The following is a 26,619-nucleotide window of genomic DNA, read 5'->3' as shown; positions in this document are numbered from 1 at the left end:
ACAAAATTCTTCCAGTTGGCAAAGAAAAACAGGCATCATGACTATGAAAGCAACATTTTCACAGGACTATACATGGTCTGCTTGAATAATTCTCCTGCTTCCAGTCTTCTCTCTGTTTCAGAAGTAAAAACCACCTGGCTTTCGTTGCTTTTATCAGAGCTCTATATAACAGTGGGGAAAATAACTAATCACATCAGATTGCCCCTTTCTGTTGTTTAAAAACTCTCTTCTCCTTAAAGATTTCAGGAGCTGCAGCATGTCTAAGAAGACACTAAGTATGGAACAAAGCTGGAATAATGTGCCAAGCAGAGCAACACTACAGTTAGAAGTCCTCAGGAGTGAACAGGGAAATATAATACCTCACTGCACCGAACCATTAAAGATGAGGGGCAGGGGGACAACTGCTCCTCCAGTAACACCAGAATGGGATATTCACACTTAGACACCTGACTCTGCAGACGTGTGCCTAACCTGCCCACCCCTCAGTGTGTGAAGCTCCTACTCACTGGGCTCATCTGAACACAAGGTTCTTTGGGACATGTGAAACTCTTCAACACTGACTTCCAGTAATGCCTAAAAGATTGTGCATTATTCCTGTCCTCGTCACAGCGCTGGAGTTGAAAGCCATTGCAACAACCTCTCTGCACACCCTTAAATGAATTACTTGCCTGATACAGCTGAAGGCAGGCTGGAAGTCAAAGTGCACATTAAAAGCTTTGGGAAACTGCAAGATGCTGACATTACCTGCTATATGTTTTAAACTGTTCCATACAGAACACGATGAGTCAGGAAATACTCCCATCTCCAGTGAAGGGACAGACCAAACTGAGCACGTAGGAACAAAAGCTCTGAGGCAGAAGTAATTTGCAAGCATAGCTCTGCAAGCCCCGAAGTAGCAATATTCAGGTTTCATTACACCACAACACTAGAACTGCTCAGCCATTTAAGTACAAATACAGTGTACAAATCAGAACCCAGATATGCATCTACTGCACTTTATCTAAGGCCATCACTGTCTGAAAGTACTGCAGGCTTACAGAAGCTTGGAGTGTGCTCAGCTGCTGAGGAGTGACATGATCCTGGCATCACAGAGGACATGCACAGCTAAAAAGCTGTGCAAACCTCAGTACAGAAAGTGGTGAATGAGAGCAAGCCTGGACAAAGGAAAAAAAAAGAAAAAAGGAAGCCGAATCTGCAGTTATTTAGCAGTTCCCCAGTTGCTACCTATATTAGTGCTATCTATTTGCAATTGAAAGGACTGTTTAAAAAAAGCCCAATTTAAACTTCGTGGAGGAAGAGAATTGTCTTTTGTGGAAGAAAAATTGGAATGAATAAAAGGGAAGTTGACTCATATTTTCACAATATGTGGTTATCGAGTTATGGCACCAGTAAACACACCACTGCTTTAGTTTGAAGGGGAATGGTGGGAAAGCTTCTTGTCTCAGCAGAAAAATGAATGCAGCCATAAACCAAAATGGGTAATTCCTCAATAATTTAGTCTCTGAAAAGAAATCTGAAAGGTGCAGAATGTGCCTCACAGGAGTAACAGAACTTTGGCCTGATTAGACCTGACTCCTCAGAAATGAAAAACCCAAACCTCATTGATTTCTGAATCAAGCCCAGGGAAGCACAGCCTAAATGATATCTTTGTAAACTCTTGCTATTATAAGCAAGAATATTGTTGCAATATTGTAAAAAATTCCTACACCTCCTTTGTTCCATAGAACAGCCCAGCATTTCCTCAACTTAGGTTCCTTTTACTTTCTTCATCAGGTGGCAGTATTTCTATGTCTACATTTGTCATACAATGTTTGGCTGCTTCTGAGATGCTGCGGTGCTGCTGTTTTCTCTCATTTTGTATTAATTCCTATCTATCTGGCTTACATCAAATTCAATTACAATAACCACCCTGACCACTTTGCAAGATCAAAACAAAACCTCTGACGTTGCAATTGTGGAACCATGTAAGATATCAGGGTTTAAATACGATGGCTCCTATACAACATACCAATCCACCAGATCTACTAATATAAGAAAAAGTATTTGGTGTTCAGACTGCTCATGTTAAGCACAGACTGTAAAAGACCAGGATTTAATTTTGATGCTCACTCTTCATTTCCAAGGCTACTACAACTTATGCTGTGATAGAAGTTAATAAAAAAGTATGCTAAGGATAATGAAAGGGGAAAAAAAAGGGACAAGCAGAAGTAGAAAATAGCTTATGAAGAAAAAAATTCAATAACATAAAACTTTGCAGGCCTGGAAGAGGTAACAGTTATGACAGGCAAAATGTTGTGGAGAAGATGAATAGAGAGCAATTATTTGCTGTTTCTCATGACAGAGAAATTGAAAAACATCAAATAAAGTTAAAAGGTAGCAAGATTAAGGAAGTATTATTGTCATACAACAATTCTGGAGCTCAGATTCAGGCTGCTGTCTATACCTAAGTATTCAGAAAGCATTTAAGTACATGCCTAATACCTGAGCAAGAGATGTAGCAGAAGTCTCAGAGACTTCTGACTGCTGAGATATAGGTGTGGTTAGGGAGTGCCTGTACCCTCAGCTGCTGGAAGGAAGAGTTTAGTTCTGCTCTGGCCTTGGACTTTTCCAACACCTACCCCTAGCCAAAGTGGTAGGATGTGGGCTAATTACTCCACACATCTTTGACCCAGAACTGTATCAAATTAAGAAAATTAAAACTTGCATCTCATTGTGCTAGGTTGGAATGGAGAACTTGCAACATTTGCAGAGGTTCAGTAGAGGTCCAGGTGATTCTGTTTTATCAAGTTGTAAAACACTGGTAAGGAAAAATTCCAGATGCAGGCGTTCCCCACCACTGCTGTGCCTATGGATTTGAGCTGTCACCAGCTGAGTTGAGTCACTGTCATGCCCAAAATTCATGGCAACTGGGACAATGCAATAAAGATCTCGAGAACCTCAGAAAACTTAACGAATCCCATGGCCTACACTTCAACCAACTTAACACATTGATGTAAAAAAAATAATGTATGAGAACAGGGCCTAAAGCGTGAGAGCCAATTGTGGCAACTACACACCACAACACCCTATCAGAATTTCTGCCATTCATTTTCTTCCAGTAATTTTTGCTTCAAAGCTCTGTTTTACTTGCATTGCAATCAAATACAAATGGAACCAAGATAGCTAACGTAACATTTTTAGACTTTGGCAAGAGCTACTATTTTGCTTCTTGAATTTTTTACAGAAGTATTTTGTTTCTCTTCAAAAGCCACTTGATATTGACATTTAGGGTTGCAATGTGCTAAGTCAACCTAGACCAAGTTCCAACTTTCCTCATGATCTGATGAAATCTACAGGGTGGGAATATGAGCCAAATCACCCTCTACAAACACGACAGAACTTCCCACCACTGTACTCTGCCCTTTGAGTGACATGATCAACATCAGTAAGCAGTATCAAGTTACAAATATTCTTTATGTAAACAATAAGCCTGGCATAAGAAACCGCAGAAATATAAATGCAAGACTGGATTTCCAGAAAACAATTAAGATGGCTGACAAACAGACTTTATACCAGAAAGTTTATAAATTCTTTGATGTTCAACTTCTTGGAAACCATTCCGGGATTAGTTTCAAACCAAAGATAAAAAAGCCACCTCACTCTACTCATGCTTGTGGCATGTTAAACTTTTAGGTAACACTTATCCTCAAAGATAGGACCTTCAAGGATAAGGTGAAACTCAAATGCAGAAGGTTCTCAGCTAAAAAGAACATGGACATACAGGTGATAATCCTTGTGCAATCAACTCATAATGACAGGCAGCTAAGAAAAAGGCAAACACTGGAAGTCACGGGCAGATACACACCACTAGGGAGGGGTAAACATTACTGCCTTGCAGAAATACAAACTCATTGGAAACTCCACACACAGCCACACCCCAGAGAAATAAACTTTATCTGGAGCAGGTGTGACGGAGGACTGCACAGGTGACGGGACTCAAGAGCCTCTCCTACTACCGTGGGAATGGAAAAAGCCTTGCTGGTTAAGAAAAAAAAAAGTGGGTATGATTGCTACCTACAAATAAAAGTGGAATGAAGGACATCAATAATAAGGATGATAAATGTTCTGCAGAGGCAGTAAAACTACATGGATAAAGCAGTGTAAAATACCACGATTTAACCTTTGGCTGAAACTTGGAATGGCTTTAGACATTTGAGTAGAGATTTTGGACAACCCTTTCAATCAGGAGAAGAGACAAAATGTCATTTCAGATGTAAACAATTTATCCATAATGTCTTATTACCAGATTCATAATGCAACGTTACAGTCACTTCCCTCAGTTAAAGCTTGCATATGCCACTTTTAGTCCACTATTTCTTTCTCATGCTAGTGATACTTTGGACACTAGCTACTGAAAAAACACTGCAAGAATTGCCTCATCCTCCCAATACTCCTGGATATGAAAAGTCTTTGATATATGGCTCATTAGTTAACAGTTTTAATACTGCGTCTTTGAGAAAAACTGGTCTGGACTGCTCCCTCCAGTTTTTTAATGTCTATTTTACATTTAAAATGAGCAACCAGAGTGTACACATTTCCAAAGCAAAATCATTTTTTGAACACGGTGTGGATCTTCATGTCATGCAAACAAGAAATTGCTTACAAATGCCAGCCAGAAAGGTTCTGCAAATAAAGAATAAAGGCCCCAAATAACACCTAAGCTCTTCCTCAGCAACTGGGGGGATTGAAGAGACAAATGCCTGGTCTCTCAGGGGCACTACAGCGAATTGTGTCTCTCCAGCTCCTTGCAACCTGCCTGTTACCATAGTAACTTGGTGCTGCCATACAAACAGACACTGAGCTGGGGAGGACTAAGATAGTAACCAGCTCTTTTGAAGCATTTTCAAAACAAAGCAGCTTCTTTCTTCATCAATTTCCACAGCAGAAAATAGCTTTATTTGATTTTCTTTTTTTCTTTTTTTTTTTTTTTTCTCTTTTTGGTGAAGAGCAGATTGTGGAAAAGCAAAACTAATTAAATACTTCTTTACTTCTTTTACATCACATTTGGAACACTTTGACTCTAAATAGCTGGATGAAAAGCGTCCTAACATTGTGTGCAATACTTAGGAATTCTGTTAATCTACAACACAGGAAGATGTAGTCTCTGTTGGGTACCTAATACCAATCACCAAAGCTTCTGAAGAGGTGAAACAGGCTTAATTGCAGTCTGTAGGCTCACTGTGCCCCACGTTAATTGCCAGAACTGCACAGAAACATTCAACACGGTACCCTGTCACATTGCCACACACAGCTGCCTGAAGGAAGTTTTGCACACTGATGTTGAGTTTCACTTGCACCCTCAGCCAGTATCTCTCTCATTAGGAGCCAGAGAATTTATCAGAAACCCATGGCACATGGGGGATCAGCCTTGTTCTCTGAAACATTATTTACATTCATAGAATCACAGAATGGTTAGGGTTGGAAGGGACCTTAAAGATCATCAAGACCCAACTCCCCCTGCATGGGCAGGGGCACCTCCCACTAGACTTTTCTTTGGGAAACAGATTTATATGGCTGTTGATTCCAGCTAAGACTCTGACTAAGCATCCTGGGTCGAGGTGACATGTCCTAAACACTACACAGATCAAGTCTGTACACAACAGCATTTATATAAAAAGGTATTTCTAATCCATCCAGAGCAGGAATACTTAGGTGGGGCACATTAAGAGTTTTAGTTATTTTTGTGCTAAGCAAGATCAAGCAGTTCCACCCTTCCGCTGCAACTGCAGTAAGTGCTGCTCATTCAAGAAATTTTTGCTAACAAACAAGGGAAGGAAAACAATTTTTTTCAGTTCCATGCTGCCAAATTTCCACAAGGTGTCAGCTATATTATACAATCCATTTCTTCAAAGAAGGTACATCTTGACATGGTTCTTCTTTCACAATGACTGCTCTTCATTGAAATGTGTAATTCTACAGCAGGGCTCCTAAATGGTCCTTAACACAAAATGAGGAAAAGTGATGTTAAAGACTTACAACTACATTACTCAGAGGTCAGATGAAGCTTACAAAGGAGCAAGTGCAAGTGTTTAGAGCCAGACAGTCCCCATACACTGGATCCTTCTATCCCTCTCACCACACTGTAGCACTGGAAGGTGCATGCAGAGGCAAACACCAAGCACACAGAAGGTACTTCCTAGGCTGGAGTGAAGTTCTCAGGCAGGCCCAATCCCTGCAGAGCTTCTCAGGATGCTGTTTTCATTCAAGTAAAGGTCCACAGCATTTCTAGACAGAAGGCATAGTCAGGCACATGCAAACTTGAAGCCGTAAGTGGGCTTGGGTTTGTTGTTTTGGTGTTGTTTTTTAAGGGCCTAGACGCTGGAGGATTTTTCCATGCTATGATTATATTCTTCAAATCTTCTCCCACAGAATGTGTATTTTCGCTAATTAACAAAAAACTTCAGCCTATACAACACATTTGTTCTTGTCTACAAAGACAGACTTCTACATTAATTTTATTAATAGAAATCAGAATTAAGATTGCATAAAACCATTTTAGTTCTGATTTTATTTTAGGATTTTAAAAATTATTATTAGTGTTACCAGTCATGGAGGCTGTTCCTCTGCAAATGAGCCATCTGTCTATATGACCCATAAAAAAGACTGATCATTAAAGCAATCACAAAAATGTTCCACCCAGCTGGGTATACACCCAGGTGAATACACTGCAGGAGACAGGGAAGAGCCATGAGTAGTTTATCTTTCTCACAGCCAGCATTTCAAATAACATTCTATTCTGACACACACGCAAAAACATTTCAAACTTTTCTTCATAACTCAAAAAAAATTAAACTATGTTCTCAAGCCAGAGACTTGAGTCTGACTATGGAAGTCAGAGCCTTACATGTAACTGTAAAGGATATTCAGAAATTCAGTTTATCCTGCATGCAAAGCACGCTTACTTTATGAAAAAAGGAGAACTGTGTGTTTTGGCAGGCAGCCTACAGCTCTAGGTTCTGAGCTAAGCAATTCCTGTCCTACTGTAGTATTAAGAAATTTAAGAAAGAGTTTTTCTCTTTCTTTCTCAGATCTCCCATGCTATAAGAGCTTTCATTCAGGTCATTTTGGATTGCCATTTAGGTTGTGTTCTCAAATTGCTGGAAAAAGCGTGAAGAACAAAGTTGAGTTCTGCCACTTTGAAAAGAAGAAAGGAAAAGGCACTGGCACACCAGTACAGATATACTGGTGACTGCATCATTCTGCCTTAAATTAGATACTGATTGTGCAGTTGTGTTCACAGGGACAATCTCACATGTGGTATCAATCCTTGCTCTGGCCAAAACCCATATTTCCTTGGCTTACATACTGTGTGGCAAAACTGACCACTGGTCCTGACTAATGACTAATAGCATGCCTTTATTTTCTTTAAGCTATCCTTCTTCAAAGCTACTGATTTATGCAAAAGTTCTTTGGTAAGACTAAAGCTTCTAGCATTCTCCAAAGAGTCCAGAGTAGCTAAATTAAGAAAAAAGGAATGTAGTTTTCATCCTTTTTGAAGTCTGACAGGCTTAGCTGTTCAGTATTTAATTTAAACTACTTAATTCTAAAAGGAATATATTTAGTTTAATTCTGATTAATTTCTTCATTCATTCTAACAAATATTTTATAGACATCTCCAAGATTTATTTCTAGCAGATAGTTGTGTTGGGTTGGTTTCTTTAAGTAAGAACTAATGAATGACCACTAGAATCCCATCAACTAATTTCTAACACAGGACCTATGTATATATTAACATGCTATGGAAAAATTTCTCTCTCCTCTTCAGTTTTCTGAAGTGTTGCTTTATACAAGTCAGATGCCAAAGATTTTATTTTCTTGTTATGGAATGTCAGCCTGTATATAATTAATATTTTATAATGCCTATAATATTTGGCAGTTATAGCAGTGCAGTATACACAAAGGTCAAAGGATTCATTCATAAGCAAAAAGCACAAAATCTTATCTGGCAAGTGTGATTAAAGTATAATGACTTTAAAGTCAATCATTCCTGCATAATTTAAACTGATCAAAACATGTCAAGCTGTCATAACTATAAACTAAAATTAAAAAATGAGAATATGAACAAGACAATAAGATATTGACAGATTACAAACACCATTGACTTCATGAGCACTCATAGCTCTAACAGAAAGATGACATCAAGATACTTCCTCATTTCACTTCTGTGAAATTTCAGTTCTGCTGGGGGGAATGGGATAAAAGAATTGCTGTGCCTAAGTTTCATGCTTTTCCAAATGAAAGAATATGAAAGGCATTGATTCAGGCACTCTAAGCACTATTAACACAGGTTTCCACCCACAATTTCTCTCTTATACACCTTAAGATTCTTAATCCAAAGTTAAGAAATATCAAGCTAAAACCCAAGTCTCTTGAAGTTAATATAAATACTTCATCTGCTGTTGTACTGAGATTTCCAGTTGGTCAATTCCTTAAGTGGAGAAAAGCATCTTTTTGAAAAATAACAGAGCAAGTACTATTGAAAACAGTCCTTCCTTATGCTGTGTGAAGGCATTCTCAACATTGTAAGTCACTAAAAAGGGTTTCACTGACCTGAAACCATTTTTGATAGCTACAGCATTCCCAAGTCTAGTTCTGAAAAAATCCAGGAACAACTTCTAATCCCACCAAAAGACAAACTGCCAAAATGCTAATCTAAGAGTCTTTAGATATCAGTAGTCACACAGGCACTATAGCAAGTAATTTGGCACAGCAAGACCAGAACAACAGATGAAAGTAGCCTGTGCTGAGCCTTCCCAACTCTACTGTATGCAGTTCAGGAATTTTGCTTCAGACTGTACCTAGCCTGGTCTCCTGGACCAAACATGCTTTGAAGCTGTTAGGAAAGTCAAACCCAGAGACTGATTCTTACATAGTCCATGAGGCCAGAAACACATTTGGTGCACACCTGCAATGGAGGTTCTGGTTTAGTTTCCTCAAAAAGAAATCCAGCTCATATATAGCAAAAGCATTCTGCATTCTCTTCAAAACTGTGCTACTGCTTTCAGTCAAAATCCTACCAGAGAGATAGACAGTTACCTACTACTGTCTTGATTTTCTGGACTTATAACCTCGTAACTCATAACTCTCTGCTCAGACCTCTTTTCCAGAGTTAATCTGTAGCTCTCAGCCCATTCTTAGACTTAACATTTTCTTCCCCAATTCTTTGCAGTAACTTTTCTCTCTGAAAGTCACATTCAAATAATAGATGCCAGCTAGAAACACACTCAAAGGAAACAACCAACTCATCTTCATGCAGTATTTCTACCACCCTACAATAACATTTCCTTTTATGTAGCAAATGTCGCAACTCATCAAGTTCAACATCCACCAAAAAGTGAACTTTTGTCTTACAAGTCAAGAAGTTACTATTTTTCTGGACATTTTACTTAAAACTCTCAAGCTCCTTGAGAAGCTATGCTCATGATGATTACACATGAACTACATGCTACCTCAGTGCATCATTAGATGATGGTACAGATGAAGAGATGTTCACGTAACATTGATTTCTGTCTTAGGTGTCTACTTTTGTCTAAAGCAGTCTCTGAAATAGCTTATATGAAGCTATTACTTCACCCACTACTGAGTGCATATACACAAAGAAACCTCATTGCCTTCTGAACCGAGGCTGAGTAGGGTTCTGTTTTTTTTCTAGCTCAGTTTCTGGTCTGCCTGTGATACCTCTGTCCCATATTCAAACCCCATCTGAAAGAGTTTGATGCTCCCAGGGCACACCATGCTTGGAAGATAAAGACATTCATGGCACATGGTCTCTCTAGTGGAGACAGCACAAGATGAAGATAATGAAGCACAGCCTTAGCCAGAGGCAGCAGAAGTTGTAACCAAGTGCTAATGGGTTGAGGTAAGCCCCTAATGGCTGTCACTATATTTGACTTCAGCGTGGAACCTCTTAAAAAGAAGCTTCCTTACAGAAATCTAAGGGTGTTTTTGCTTCTAGAAATTCCCTAGTTAATAACCTCCTTAGTTACAGGTACTTAAGGTACTTACATTAACTGAAAGGGTTGTGTTTTAGGCTGTCCAGAAGTCTCAGGTATCCTGTGCCTACTGGAGGGGACATGCTCATAAATACTTTTGCCAGTGGCAAGGCCTATCAGACTTCTGTGACTGATGAGAGTTTCACCAAGCATATTTAGAAGTAATGCTTCAGTCCTGGGTCCCAGGACTCAAAAAGTCCTCAAAACACAAGGCGTTCCTATCATACCAGCATGATTCAACTCACTGTCCAAAAAAACAGATCCAGCAGCCTTTGATCTTCAAAGATGACAGGGAACAGCCTTTGAGGCAGCCAAATGCGTCTTTCTGCATTACCAGATTGCTACAGAGACAGGCAGCTGGGTGGAGCAGCCTCTGTGTTCCTACCATAGGAGCAGCCCTGTGTTAAATTATAGCAGCACAGAAGAGTACATATGGCAAGTGGGAGAAGAGATCCCAAATTCAGCTGTGCAGCTGCTAGGTGGGACCACTCTGTTCATGCAAACATTGATGAGACACTTGTTTTGCTACACTGAAGTCAGAATGAGCCCCTCACAGAAATGGCAGAACTGGACACGAGACACCCTGCTTCAAGGTGACCTTTCACAGGTACCAAGCTACATCCCACATTTGGAAGTATTTTAACCCATCCAACTGAATCTGTTGTCTTTAGGATGAATACAGGTCAGCTATAGCAGAAATCAGATGCACACACAATGACAATTACATTACCTCAACTGAGACAAAAGAAATCTCTTACCTCACCAAATGCACCTCTTCCAATCACTTTTATAATTTCAAAGTCATCTCGATGGAGCTGCATTTCCTTTACCAATTTTGTGAATGGTTTTGCTGTAAAAAAAAAAAAATCAATTATGAAGATAAATATTGTAAGCCAAAATAATCCATAAACCAGGTCAAAGTCCTTGTTGCATATCAGTGCAATAGCTATTTTTCAACCATTATTACAACTATAGAAAGAAAAAATATTAATTCAAATATTTAACTAACACTTAGAATTTTTTTAAAAGTACAGCTCTCTCATTGGTCTTGCCTTGCTGCTAGAAAACAAACAACCAAGAATTCTTTCAGAAGGATTCCCCCCCCCTTCTCTAGCATTTTGTGAATCAGTGAAGAACCATATGAAAGGCAACCCCTTGAGAAAATCTGCCCTATTCTTCACCCACTAAAATAATTCTCTTCTTCAGCAGAGTTCAGCTTTACTTCTTAATATTTCAGCTAGTACCACCTAGGGCTTTAACAACCCACTCTCTACCTGAGAGCAAGGATACCATTTTCTGTAAGGTCTGTCACAAATTTAAGATTTTTATGTTGAAATATCTTCTCTGTTTAAGCAACATTCACTAGATCTCAATTAGACCAAGTATTCAAGGGTTCCAACCGAGAAGATGTATGGTAATTAAATAACCTACACCTAGTTTATTTTGGCGGTCCTAGCTGGACTCAAGGCTCTTCTCAAAATATATGATTGATAAATTCCTCAGTATCTGCAGATCCTACCAATTTTCTCCTCCCCAGTTACAATTAAGAATATTTTATATCACTGTTTAGATAAATTCACTGCTTTGATTATGAAGTTCAAATCAATAAGGGTAAACACTGGTGCAAGCTGAACTGCTACACAGCAGCAAAAAAATGCTCTTCTTCACCTCATCAGACTAAAAAGACGTTTATAAACACATGTATTTTTCCCATTTGCAACTGAATAAAATATCACAGAACTGCTACTTGTAATTCAGCCCAGACTCACGTTTTACCTCACCTTACATAGTGATTAGGCTAATGAGTTATAAGACAAACAGAATTCCTACAAGAGGGGTCACTGCCTTGATGATGAATTTCAGACGCTAACACAAACAAACCAAACCTTACAAACACACAAGGGAAGCAGAAGTCTAAACCAGAGATTACAGACTTCAGTATGAAGTCTAACCAAAAAAAAAAAAAAAAAAAAAAAAAAGCCTGAAAAACTCTCAGCAAAAAATCAAATAACTAAAAAAATAAAGAAATAGCTGTACTGTGAAGAACAGCCACACTGCTTCCCTGTACTTAGGAGAGGTGTTATTGATAAAGTTTACTTGAAAAAATAATACTCTTTACACTGGATGTTTCTTGTCTATACAAAGTACAAAATTCCAGAAAGAGACTTTACAAGATTTTCTGCTAGATTCCCCATTTCAGCCAGACAGAAGTGCTGAGCAAAGTCTCCCCCACTACAAGACCATTGAGACTATCACCCCCAAGCCCCTAATAATTTCTAACAAACTTACCCTACAACACCAATTGAAACCAGTTAGAGACCTGTGCCAGTCCAATCAGACATCTACAAGTAAATACCACTGCCAAGGGCTGTGATTTATATAAATTGTTTTACCTCTTTACCATCAAATCAGGACAGATTGAGGAAATGCCACTAGAGATAAAAAATAAATGTTAAAGATTCATTATGACTCTCTACAACAGGACACAGACTAATTCTGCAGAACACCAAGAGGGGGTACTAATACAACAATATATATTTTTAAAAAGAATTAACCACCTTCAGCAAATAATCCTAGTCAGTAAACAGAATACCAAAATAATTTGTTTAACCACATATTAACACCCTGCTACTGTAAATTAATCACAAGCAACTTTCCAAGCAGGGAGACACAAACCTACCCAAGTTTAAGCTGTTTAAAGACAAAATATTTTATGATTTTGTCTATGGTTTTTCTTGCTTTGAAGTGTATCAGACTCCACCTCACTAAAACAGAGATTTGGTTTAGAAATGCATTAATTTGTATATGAGCAAGTGAATTAAATAAGTTTTATATTTCCTAAGCCAGTTAAGTATAACATATCTAGCAGAGCACTTATTTAAATATGTGTAAACAGAAGAAATAGTGTCTGCAGATAAGGGAATTAATGCTGTCTTTCTAGAAATTGTATCCTTCAGGAAGGACAGAACAGATCTCATTCTCTTTACCATAATTTCAATTAAAAAATCTCCAGGTGTCCTAGGCTGTCCCTGCTTTTTCCATGTCAGATAGTCGACTGAAGTACTATATATTATAATGAATTAGTCCCATGTAAATGAAAAAAAGTATTCCTAAAAGAAGTTACTATTTTAACAAGCTATTTGTGTATTTAGCTAATCTTAGCTTTTATTATTTAGTAGGTGTTGGTGTTCAAAAACAACACAACTTCAGTGGTCTCTCTCATGGAAAAAGAAGCACCAAACATGACTATTTTAACATACAGAAAAATTTTGTATTGGATACCACTTCCTCTGAAATGGGAAAAATTCAGGTCTTCATCAAAGCATCTAAGATATGCTAAAACTAATTAAAATTTTAAAATAAAACCTAATAACCACAGAATCCCATAATCACAGAGACTACAGCAAGTTTATACAGGAGATGAGAGCTCAGGGAGGGCAACACACCACTAATTCACTTAAAATCAAATTTACTGGCATTTTGGAGAACACTTTACACCAGGATGTGACCTGCTCCTTTTAAGTACCAGACTGCACAATTTTTACCTCTCAGTAAGTTAAATAAAAAAAGAATTCCAATTTGTTTTCCTCCTATCCCACAGTAGGTTGCTGTTCCTCAAACCTCTAATACCCAGATCAGTAGCATGCACAGCACAGGCAAAGCTGAGTGAGCAGAAACTTGCACCAAAAATTGCCAGAGCTTTGTTTGCTTGGCAGAATGATGCCAAGTGATTTATCCACCACTACACAGCTGGTAAAAAGCTCCAGCTTCTTTTACATATTACTATTTTATAAATAAGGAACACAAAATCAACTTCTCTACATTTACTGGAATGGATTACACCTTACTGATTAGTTGTGATCCTAATATTAAAACCAGAACTTATAATTTGGAGTTGATGTAATACTTAAAATATTTCACCCTGGCAAACAGTAGCATTAGCTGTACTGGGGGTTTTGCTGGCAGTGATTACTGAATTTTGTTTTATATACTGTTGTCATGGTAACATTAGCTGAGAAAAAATGCAAGAGTTTGTTTATTCATGATTGTAAGGCTTTAATCAGAATTGGGATAGATGTTCTACGTGCAATATACTGGTATCCATCACTGCCTTTTCTCTCAAGCTCATTTTGCATTATTGTATTTACACTTGTTTGGAAGAAGGGTGGTCTCCATAAGGCCACAACAGAAAAAAACCAAAGCAAACCAAACCAACACCTAATTTTAAGGAGCCAAGAAATGCATGCTCTCAAGAATATATATTACAAAACATTACCAGCTGATGTTTTGATCAATATTCATAACAGGAAATGAAATGCCAGCATTTATTTCTTCAAGGAAAACAAGGGTATGTATCAAGCCCATAATTTTCCACCACAAAGTCTCTTCCAAACATATCCCCTTCTATCCCTGATAGATGGGACTATAGTATTTTGTTTACACACAAAGGAAACATCAATTTCAATGATTTAAAAATGTAATTTGAGGCACGGTCATAGGTAGATAGGTTTGTGATTTAGGTTTGTAAGCTGATACATCTATACTGCAGTCAATTTGTGTAATGCCACCTGATAAAAGATATTTAAAGACTGTTTCAGAACAACTAAAAGCTGCAGGAAATACCAGCAGGGATGATCTGACATGGCAGATTGGGAATTCTGCTCTGCTACCCCAGGAGTGGGCACACGCCAGCCTCTGTCAAGGTCAGAAGCATATGTCAAATTTCCTCTCATTTCTGAAAGCAAGGGACACATGGCAGGACTGTCACCATCACTCACAAAAATAACACCACAACAAAGCTAGAGTGTGGTTAAAAATGAGAAGAGGTATGTTTTGGATTTTTACTTTCTGTTCAGAGTCTGAACTACTCAATTTATGTCAATAATTTACTCTTTGGAACCCCAAAAGTTTTTTACAGCACAGTGGACAGAAGAGTACCCACTGGGCTTATGGTAACTATTGCTGCAGTGCTGGTTACCCAACGGCTCTAATTTCAGGACTCCTGCATAGTTTTATTAGGCAGTGCAAGTTTCCAGAAATTAAGTCAGGAAATCACTGAGTTGACTCTGGCAAAAATGTTCAAGAACATCTGATGTTTTGTATCATTGGCAACTTCAAATTTTAAATAAATGTGACAACTACAAGAAAATAATACACAGATTTACAGATCTCTTTCAGCAATACAGATTGACAGGGACTCAGTAGGTCTCTAGTCCTACCTCCTGTTCAAATCACAGTTAATACTGATTTTAAAGTTAATTAGGGTTTTGTTGGGTCAAGTCTCAAAAACTTTTTAAGAAGGATGGAGACTTCATGCTGTCTCTGGACATCCCATTCATACACTGGACTGCTCTGCACCAGATAGCTTCACAGTTCAGAACTTAACTTTTAAGTGATTTGGGGTGTATGTCATTATATAACACAATGATAACATTCATGCAGACCTACTCAGAAGGTATGTCCATACTGTCTGATCATACAGTAATTCATCTGCCACCACGGTTCCTTTATCTACTCATCCCCTTTACAAAACATTGTGGTAGGAAACTATGATAATTGCAAAATATTAATGTCAGAAAAAACAAGGAAATAAAGTAGATAATTGTCTGTGGAGCCATAGTCCCACCAGGCAGATCCAATATTTTATTTAAGATGTTTTTTTTGGAGGAAGAACATGAAGGAGCAGCAAGTTTTACCATTTCTCTCAACCATTGCTCTCAACTCACATTCTGGAAATCAAGCAACTTGTCTGCCCTTTGTGCACCATTTTCAAAGAAACAGCATTCCTGTGATATTGCTACTAAAACAGTAGGCTGACAGGTTTAACAAGTTAGTGCTTGTACATGTCTTGGGAGATACCCACACCCTGGTAGCCCCAACCTGCTTACTAGGTTGATAAATACTTGTTACAACCCACACTTGAGTTTTACAGAAGTACAATCTTCTTGCTACCCCATTGTGATTTTTTCCCCACATTTTAGAAATTTAAGTTTTTGTTAATGCCTCCCTCCATCCTTTGGATTTTTCCAGTTATAGATCCCTGCCTCCCTTTTCCTGTGCTGGCCTGTTTCCTCTTACTGTCGACCCCTGTGGTTTTTTTTCAGTGTGATTTCCTAAGGAAGTAAGATACGTGTGATCACACTGCTTGGCAGTCTGAATCCATTCCTCCTGCTTGGTACCTTTTGATCCCAGTGAAGACCCTTAATACCCCCATTACCAAATTTCATTAAGTTGTCTAAAGGTACCAAGCTGCTACAAGTTGCATAATAAAAACTGCCAGTGAACAGGAAAGACTCGCACAGTATCATAAAGGAAAAGGCTGCAGCAGGACTGCAGCCATCACCTGCTTAGCTGGCAGCCAGCATGCATTAAGGTGGAAAGCAGATATACCTTGCTGTTCCTAGTCATGGAGGGACAGTAGAACAATACTAACACAGAAGAGGGGTGAAAAAAAGGAAGCATACAACCTAAAAGGGAAGGTAGTATGGTGGGAAGGGCAGGTGGTTATCCCACCAAGCCTAGAAAAGAATGCAGATCCCAATTCTACAGGAAGCTTAAAATTCACCAAAGCTCTCTTGTTTAGAAGCAAAAAGTGACACATCCTGGGTTCTGACACATTTTCTGCTGGACCTTTGACTTCTGCCATGTCCTCCCTCCTGTATTTGTAACATACATACACACACTGCAGTTACTCTGCCTCTTCCTCGATGAACTGAATCTTCACTGCTCATCAACAACCACTAGACAAATAAATTAAATAGTGCAAGACTTAGGTTTTCAACCCAGTGGAGCTTGTGCCATTGTACTGATAACCAGAGAAGCACAACTTAGCTACCTCTTGCTAAGTTCTTGCAAGCCCTTGTAGAACAGCTTCTTGATACAGAACTCTGCTTCACATGCTTCCCCCAAGCAAGGCAACCCAGTTTTATATTGCCTGGATGTCAGTACTTCCTATATAGTAAGATGCTTCCTCCTAACAATATTTATCTGAAATGCCAGTAGAAACAGACACATACACTAATAAAACACCAAAGTCTGAATCTTCTTGGGGCTCACTGCCAGCATTTTCCAAGTGGTAACTCCATTGTTAAATATTGCATTGTGATACTTACTGTGGTATAGAAATTTTTAAAAAAAACCCTCAAACTCTTCTCAAGAAGTAGCACCCAATGATACGCATTTGCAGCCATGATTCTGGATTTTGCTTGGTTTTATGAAGTCCTTCTGACATATGTAAAATGGAGTGCCTGCCTATTTCCAATGAGATACCTTGCTGGCACTTAAGAGAACTAAAAGTTTGGAGAAGATTAGGATTAACTACATGCAAAATCCTCAAAGGTTTATAAGGATAAAACCATCACTACCTTTAAGCATAAACCAAGACTGAGGGCTCATAGCTTCTCTATTCTGCTCCATGCTTTACCCATTACACAAGATTTGATCCTGGTGTTTAGAATTTGTATGCTAGTTTGTGATAGCTGCATGAAAAATTTATCACCATGCCAAACGGTAATGGCATCAGGAAACGTTTCAAAGAAAAACATTGAATAGTACTTCTGGTGCTGATCCTATTAGAGTTGCTAAATTTGCCAGCAGAAAAGCAAAGCATTTACCTTGAAATATCACCCCATGTTCACTGCTATTCTTTTGTGTGGCAAGTCCCCAAAGCAAGTACTACATAGAAAGGATTCAACATGCAGCGTGCTACCATTTGCCAGCTTGTTGATAAATGTTACCACTAACACTTCCTAGCTGGCTATTTGCCCAACTACCCCATTCATTGCTTTTCATGTTTACATTGAAAGGACACCAAAGATAATACTCAAGATTTGTACAGGCAGTTACTGAGAAACATGCAGATGGTTCTCTGCAGCCAAAGTGACAAAATGTGTTGCCAATTTACCTCCTGTCAAAGTCACTGTGCTGCTCTGAGAGAACTGGACAGCAGCAGAGTTCCAGCAGGAGAGAGGAACTGAACTAAGTGGTGGCTTACATTTCCAAGAACAAACACCAGATTACTATTTACTGTACAGTCTGACAGAAGATAACCTATGGAAAAATAATGGTCACATAAAAACCACATGCCAGTGAGACCTTAAGTTAGTGGCATATGCTAATGCTATGTTGGGTACAAGTACAACAGAGAGCAGTCCTGTATCTTAAATCTAACAGAGGAGGAAGATCTCTGCCCAATTTTTCACCTTCCTGTTGTGTTACTGCCATGAAATGATCCATAACCTAAGAAAGTAAAACTTGGTTTCTAGAACCAACCCAGGCAGGGTTTGTTTTGTTTTGCTGTGGTTTTTTGCTGTTGTTTTTGTTTGGTTGATTTATTGTTTGGTTGGTTTTTTGAGTTTTGTTTGGGTTTTTTAAATACTGAAGTTGACTTTGCAAGATGTAACTGCTAATACTAAGAACAACAAAAAATGTGACTGTGATTAGCATTTAGCCCAGAAGTGACTTATCCACACAGGCTTGGTGCAGCTTCACAGTATATTGTAACATTTTAGCACACAGCTACCAGGATGCAGACAGACTTCAGGCAGGATGACACCATCTGAACAAGAAAACCTGCACATTTATGAGTAGTAACCAGGGCATTTCTCCATGTCCTGAGTTTAAGTTCTAGCCAACTATCATGAGATAATTAAGAAAGCTCCTTGAGAAACTGCGTTCCTGACTGCAGTTTGTAGTCAGGCTTTGCATACCCCTTTCCAGCTTCTCACATTTGGTTGTAAGAGGAAAAGCTGCCTTGCCTCTAACCTTTCCCTGAGGTTCTCAGCTCTTTCAGCTGACTACGCACCAACCACAGACTGATTCCATGGTGGTCTATCAGCTTTTTCAGCCTTACAGACTGTCTGATCTTTGGTGCAGAAGACCAATAATAATGCTCAAGCTCTCAGTTTCTGAATAGACTGAAATATCAGATATTGCTTCTACTTGAATTTTGTAAGGTTTTCAAAGGTGGTCCTTTCCTTCCTCTTAAGACTTGCTAGAAAAAATGCAAATATTACTATTCCACAATAAAGAATCCTTTTGTCTCTTGAATAACTGTTGATATCCAATGCCATATTAAGCTTCATCTTCAATCCTTATATTTTCCTTGTGATGATCATACCAGCCCAGAAGGTGCATGGACATCAAGTCATATACATGTTCTTGTTCCTCCTTGTTCCTTCCCGGCATATTCCACTCTCATCTGGATCTTCATTAGCATTCACATGCTATGTCAAACCAGAAACCATTTCCAGGAGAAAGCAAACTTGTCTATCCCATCCCCTCCCACTGAACCATCCACATAATGTGACTCAGATACAGCTGTGTGTCAGAGCCCAAGGCAGGCAGAAGGATGGGGCTGGAGAAGGCAAAAAGGTTTTTATTGGAATTATTTTCCTTGGAGTGCAGGGAGCATGGAAGGACAAGGAGCAAGTCTGCTTTGAGTCAACCTACAGCACATTAGGACAGAATCTTCCAAGATACATGTTAAAACATAGCAAGAAATGGATGGCAACAAACACCACAGACTACAATCTCTGTTTAACGTAACTTTATTTGTACCTGAATTTTTCTGTACTCCTAGTCCAGTGTCAGGTTTTGTTGGTGAGGCCATTTAAGCCAAAGCAAACGATTATGTTGAAGCACATCAGTAATGGAAAACTGTTTTAGGATTCTACATGAATCACTAATTCCAAACAGTAAAATTTCAATAATTTAATTTATTTCGTTCCATAACAAAGATGTAAATATTGCTCAATTCCACTCATTGCATGATAAATAATCTAAAAAGCAGAGATGACAACTTTTTGTAGAATAGTTTGAGAATTGTCTGCTCAGAAAAACCTTTGTCACTTTTTTCAGATAGTTTTAAACAAGATATTAAGAAAATCTCAAATTTTAGCTCAGCCAAATGTCAATAACACACAGAAGAATTTATATCTTCAGACCCAGCACCTCTTGCACACTCTGCTAATAAAACAGTTCCAGTGTGATGACCACACTGTGCTGATAAAAGCTTACATACACTTACATTAAGCCATCACTTACATGATCAATGTATGAGCAAACTTCTCATTTTCTTACTGTGTGCTTTATTTTAACTTAAAAGTAAAACTCAGCCAGACAAGCAGCATAGCTGTTTTATCCATTATGTACAGTAAAAGCACACCTTTTGTTTCCTCAGATATATGCAAGACCTTCTCTGAAGTTACTAAAAACTTAATACATGTGTTATGTAACAGAACAATTCGTACTTCATGTTGGTGCTATATTTACCATATGCTACCTCCTTAATTTTAAAGATTAGAGGTTTCTATTAATAAGCTCTTCTTGACAAAGCACCCTACACACATGCACTTACAGTGACAAGAGAGAAATTCACCTTCTGAGGTATTATTTTTCTTTGCTTATAAATTTGAGTCAAGATGTTGTTGAATGACAACAGGGTCCCTGCCACCAGAGGGGCAGTATCACAGCTCTTGTTATCAGCTGTAACAAGTTCAGCTGTTCCCACCCCACTGACCTGATTCTGCTCACTAAACCAGCAGAAACCCAACCTACCAAGACACATCATGCACCTATCATCCAGTATTTCAACAAAATGAATCACTGTCACTGAAGGCTTGGGAGGGGCTGCTACATCAGCACATGCAGGAAGGGTAAAGGAGTGCAGCTCTTTTCTGGGGGCCATTATCTTGAGTAATTCAGACCAAGGTGAGATGGACTGCCCATGTAATGGCCCTCACAGCAGTCCAGTTGATGAAGAGATGGCCTAACTGGTGCTGCTAACACCCGGACAGCTGCACAGAAAGTTGGGTAAGGGAGCAAAGTAAAATGACAATTATTTTTTCCTGGTATTTCAGTCCTCAGCCAAATCAAAACCATAAACAATGAAATATAAGTCTAAAGGTCTGAGGCATGAGATGGCTCACAGTGCTATGGAACTGCACCTCATTTTTTTTTTTTTTTTTTTTTTATGGCTCAAGGCTGCAACACTATGAATCTAAATACCCTGAGCTTTTTTTCAGTTTCAAGAGTTCAGATAGCAGCAGCTTCTTTAAGCACAGGTGTGGCACCTCTTCACTTCCTTTAAAATGTCAGGGGCAGCAGGACATTTTCTCAGGTATTACTCACCCCACCTCAGAGCTTCCTTGAAGCTTCACGTCTAATTGAAAGGTCAATGAAAATCAGGTTTTTGTCACAGGAAAAGGCCATGAAGACATGCAACAAGCAATTACTGTAACCAGGCACTACAGTATTTGGCATTCCTGAAGTTACTTAGAAGCAGAGAAGACAGGAACAGTATTCTTTGCAGACTTAAAGTCCCATAGTAAGATTTGCTACACGTTATAGAGGAAGACCCAGAGTACTTATAAATAAATACTTTCACTACTTCAGAACCTTTTCTAGAACTAGAAGTCTAGACCCAAAGCCATTCTGCTCCTTCCAGTGCCCCTGGCTGGGAGCAATGAAGAGGAACACTCTCCACAGCAGCACTATTTTCACTGACTCATAGTGCTCAAAGCCACTACCAACATAACAAAGGACAAGCAGGGCATTATGGGCACAGTTAACCAGCTACTACAGCAAAATCCCGTGGTTTTGGGGTATTCAGAAGGCAAATGCATCTCCAGGGGGTGGGATGCTTCCTGACACTTACCTGCTCATAAAGGAAGAGAGCAGAAAGCAGAGAAATTCACCTCTCAACCTTCCAAGGTGTGATGAAAACTTCACCTGGATAAAACAACATGCTTCTAATTTCACAGTGCTACTTTTCCTTAATGTCTGACATTGACTCAGCATGTTTAAAAAAAGAAAGGCTAGATTTTTCTCTGTGTCTGTATGTGTAATCTACTGGAAACCCTAAACCTGGCTTTAGATGCAGACTTATTGAAATGCAGACAACTTGCATGGTACTTTTGGCTTTGTTTAGTATTTTGAGCCCATCTTTTCCCAACATGTTTGCCATGTTTTTTTTTTCAGAAATTATTAAATCCAATTTCTGGATCATTATTTTAGACAACAAACTCTCAGCAGATTGCCAGCTCACATGACACACTGTTTAATGGATATGCTCCTAGGCATTCCCAAACCTCCTGTAAACTCCTGAAAGCTTATATTCCAAAGCTATCATTCCAAACTAGAACACAACTCCCATTACTGCACATCCCAGTGTGATCAGTAGCAGCCCAAGCCCCCTGGGTTCTAGCTCCTCCTTTCTTGCATTTACTAAAACCCTGCAAGAAACAAAAATCTGTTAATTGTCCTTAGCTGATACCGAAATTGCTGCCATTAAAATATGAAAAGCATTTCAATTATTACAGTTGTAAATACCACCTATGTCACACCTTCCTGCCTTGCTCCTCAGTTTTTCAAGACAGGTGTATCAAGTGAGGATCATCCTGACAAGTTTTTATACCAGGTGCAGTATCTGACAGAACATTCTGCTTTTAAGTTTATAATTTCAACACAATTTCTCAATATTTTACACTCCTCTCCACTTGAATTTAAGAGTAAGATTATCTAAATGCCATCTTTGTTTAGTAAACACTACATCCATAATCTTTTTGCCCTAAGATTTATTTCCATGCATTTAACTGCAGAATTCCTTTTCCTTCCTCATCTACAGCCAATCTAGACAGGTGTGTTGATTTGAAAACAGAAAATCAAATACCAGCATATTAAGAACAAGCTTGTAGTAGGCTAACAATCTCAAATCTTCATCTATACCTCAGGCTCCATTCTGTTGGCTTCCAACCTTTTCCTTTACTCACACTTCAAAACAAGCAAACATTTGGATGCTCTGACTTGGGGGAGTACCTGCATGTCAGCACAGATGCAGCTGGAAAACACTACGAATATAGATGTGCCTTTACAATTTTCCATTTCTACAGCAGGAACCAGGGAAGATGCATTAATTTCCTTCCAGAAATCTCCTGGCATAGTACATTGCCTCTGAAGGAGACCACAATCAGAAGATGAATCCAAGGAATTTCTGCAAGGAATTTCTGTGAATCACCAAAATACTCTAAGCTGTTACAATGTAACTGCAGACTACACAGACACTGAGTCAAATAATTACATACAGAAAAGCCACAGAGTTGCCCTTCTACTTCCTTACATCATTTAGCTATATCACATTCCTCTCTTTTTGCACATAGAATATTTTCCTTTTCTAATTTATTTCCAGTGTCATCTAAGTAAACCTGGACTACTTTGCCCATTCAGTAACCATTTTAGCTGCTAAATAATATTTTCCACTTGCATTGACTCAAATTAAAAACCTACTTAGCCCCAAACCACAATCTTTTAAAGACTGTCAAACTTTTCATCCTTGATATTGCATTTCAGACTTGCTAGTTCAATTTTTGCCAGAGTATTGTGATGCTGAGGCTCTTTTATGCTTTTGTTCTATCAACTTCTTTGGAATTTTCTTATGGAAAAGAGGTAATATTTGATTTTTTTCCTTTACTTTTTCATGTCTTACAAATCTCAATATTTATGCCACTGACATTTTATTTTTATTTTTTTTAAACCTACACAAAAAAAGGTGCTCAGGACTGCTTGTTTAGTAACACATCAACCCATCTTTGGGTTGCCACTGTGAATCCAGCAAAGACACAAGTACCGCAAAAACATTTCTAATTTTTTTGGTAGTGTTATGGCCTTTAAAGTAACATCCAAGCTTTGTTATGGTTCTTATGGTCAGGTACACATACAAAGGTGTGACAACAGTGTCCAAGACAGAGATACCATGAAGCACTGAGGGAAAAGAAGATTATGCTTACAAAACTTGCATTTTTGTTGTTCAAAGCTTCAGTAAAGAAGTTCAAGTCTTGAAGAGGATTCTTCTGGAAACCTTTCTGAGGCTCACACCCTAACAGCCATGCAATTTCACTTTTATCATAATTTCTTGAGGCTTAGCTTTTGTTTTCTATACAAGTTGAACTAAGTTCACTGCAGCATCAAAAAAACTCTAGGTCCACAAAATCCTTAAAAAGAAGCAGCTACATTTTGAACTATTTCACTGTCCAACTTTTATGAGCAGCGAGTATCATTTTATCACAATTTCTGTTAAGGTGCACAGACTGTACCTGTAGTTATTCTTACACAGGAACAAAAATATACCTAATTATTTTAGGAAACTTTATAATAGTTGAGTAGTTTGTGCAGTTGCTGGCAAAAGCCAACACCTGATTGTTCATCTGTATTTTAAAGAAAGCAAAGAATCCAGGAGCATTTACAACTTTATTATATGAAATCTAAATTTAAGAAGTTCTTCATTTTGGAAGAACCACCCTAAGAAATAAATTTTCAGAGAACCAAGAGGACTTATCTTTCTTATGTGAACATATTCTAAGACATCAAAACCCCCAATAGTCTAGTAAGAACCTGTCAGCTATCAGATATGAAATTTTTTTTCTTTGAGTATCATCAGTTCCACTTGTCTCCTTCAAAATCTTATTTAACAGATATTTATATAATCTCCACTTAAAGTCTTCCTTAAAGTGCAGGCAATCACTTCTGGAAGTATCAGGTAAAGACATCTGGCCTGACCACTGTTTGTAGCATATCAAACAATATTCAGGACTACATGAGGCTTTTCTCAGTCTTTTCTAATTGATATATCTGCTGATTTTTTTTATTCCAATACTGCAAATTGTAATTCAAATACTATGACTCCTCAACAATCTATTTCTGTGCAAGTGTTAAAAGATTACAAGTAGACAGTGTTGATTTCCTCTTCCACAAATTGTTAAGCACAGCTAAATTTATTTCCTTGCCAATTATTTTTTTTTTATTTTATTTATTTAAACACAGAAGTGGTAACTCACAGACCCCACCTATGTCCCTCAGCAAATGGAGAGAGAAGGTTCTTAAGTGTTATATGGGACATGAGGGGGGAGGAAGAGATGAGGGCAAGGAGATTGAAGTAAGAAGTAGGTCTTGCCTATACTTCTCTCTTGCAGAAAGATAATCCATTGTCTTCTACCAGCTGTCACCCATTTCAGAGCTCACCACAGAAGTCTAAAGGTAAATTACTGAAGCATGTTTTCCAGTAAAGTCTCTGCATTATTTATTCTGCATCTATCAAGCATATCCTTGAAGTAAGAGCTATTATTACCAATGTGCACAATGACACATTACAGCCCCTGATGCAAAAGATCATTGCAGCAATTTACACATAAGTGAACGTTGCTGTTTTAAAGACAACACTGCAAAATGCCTTCTCTAAATACAAATACAAAATAAGTAAAAAGTCTGAACAATGAAACAAAAAAGGAAATTAAGGATATGAGAGGAGCAGGACAATATTTCTCAGTAGTTTGAGGCAGCAAGACTCAGTCCAAAAAGGATATCACTGCCTTTACTTCACTATTGGCTTTTTCCCCCATGGTATCTGCACAGTGTGTGCAACTTCCATGCATCCATCACTAACACAGTTGAGGGCCCACAACCACAGCATCCAAACAAAGCTGCAACACTTTGAGTGAAGTTTCTTCTGAAAAATTTACACATATTATATACTCCTCACATACACAACCCTTGTCCCAGAAGGGTAATGGACCATTGCATTATAGAGTACTGCCAATGAATGCTCTCATGACATGGCTGACAGTATATGTACTTTGGCAAGGATGCCTACCAGACTTCCAGGCATTTAAGAATTTTGAAAAATCTTACTATTTTCCCAAGAGTTTGCTGCAAGCAATGTACTGAAAACACAGATATAAATACATTGTACAGGGAAGTGAAGTGTTACTCAGGATAGCCTTCTAATAACTACAGCACAATGCCAAAAAAGGCTTCAGTTCTTGCTTTTTGTCCCATTTATACATCATTATCCTCATAACTGACAGAATTTCCTGTGCTATTTTCCGTAATTGACTCTGCAATACTGAATTTGTTGTGTGTTTTCATTTGATAAGCACACTACCATCCAGACAGAATTTCACCATTAAAGCCATCTTGCAAGTCCAACTTCATGTAAGTCACACAAACTCTTATTTTACAAAAAAACAGAGTATCTCCCATTAGATCTTTGCAACTATGAGGAAGAATCAGTTTCGCAGAACTGGACACAATACTCCAGAAATGGCCTCACAAGTGCTGTAAAGATCAGAATAACCACTTTCCTCAACTTGCTGACTACACGCTTGGTGATGCAGCCCAGTACACAGGCAGCCTCCATTTCTACAAAAATACACTGCTGGCTTTCTCAACTAGTTGCTTAACAGGATCCCCAAATCTTTTTCTTCAGGGTAGCTTTCTAGTTTTCCCCAATTTTCACAGTTCCACAGTGCAAGGCTTCACACTTGTCGTGATGAATGTTGTGAGGTTTTACAGTGCATAGGAAATACCATGCTGGTGTGCAAAACGTAAAGTGTAGAATGTTATCTCTGCTATCCACCCCCTTAAAAGTTGCCTGAAACATTAAACAAAACCCTTACAATGTTTAATACTACCCTCAAGAACAGGAAGTTAAAAACTAGACTACCTGTAGCTCTGATTCTGTCAAAATCAACCAGGGCACTTCTGCTCCTGGTTTGAGCTACTCAAATGCATGCAGCTCTATAATGTGGAAGACAAC

At 38.5% G+C, this 26,619-nt stretch overlaps 2 protein-coding genes across 15 annotated transcripts in view; one reads left to right on the top strand and one right to left on the bottom strand.

The window, feature by feature from the left end:
* The window catches only part of EXOC3L4 (exocyst complex component 3 like 4), a 360,645-nt gene that overhangs the window by 169,635 nt on the left and 164,391 nt on the right, over window positions 1–26,619 (top strand). The gene's annotated exons all lie outside the window — the stretch shown is intronic.
* CDC42BPB (CDC42 binding protein kinase beta) overlaps window positions 1–26,619 on the bottom strand; it is an 88,588-nt gene that overhangs the window by 51,417 nt on the left and 10,552 nt on the right. For all 14 annotated transcript variants that reach the window (XM_071745505.1, XM_071745498.1, XM_071745499.1 and 11 more), the window contains exon 2: window positions 10,790–10,881. In XM_071745505.1, the coding sequence (XP_071601606.1) occupies window positions 10,790–10,881 (92 nt within the window). The remainder of the gene's footprint in view (window positions 1–10,789; window positions 10,882–26,619) is intronic.

Source organism: Heliangelus exortis, chromosome 5, assembly GCF_036169615.1.
Source record: "Heliangelus exortis chromosome 5, bHelExo1.hap1, whole genome shotgun sequence".
In the NCBI taxonomy this organism is placed as follows: Eukaryota; Metazoa; Chordata; class Aves; order Apodiformes; family Trochilidae; genus Heliangelus; species Heliangelus exortis.
Note: the sequence above shows the minus strand (reverse complement) of the source record. Positions and strands in the feature narration are given on the sequence as shown.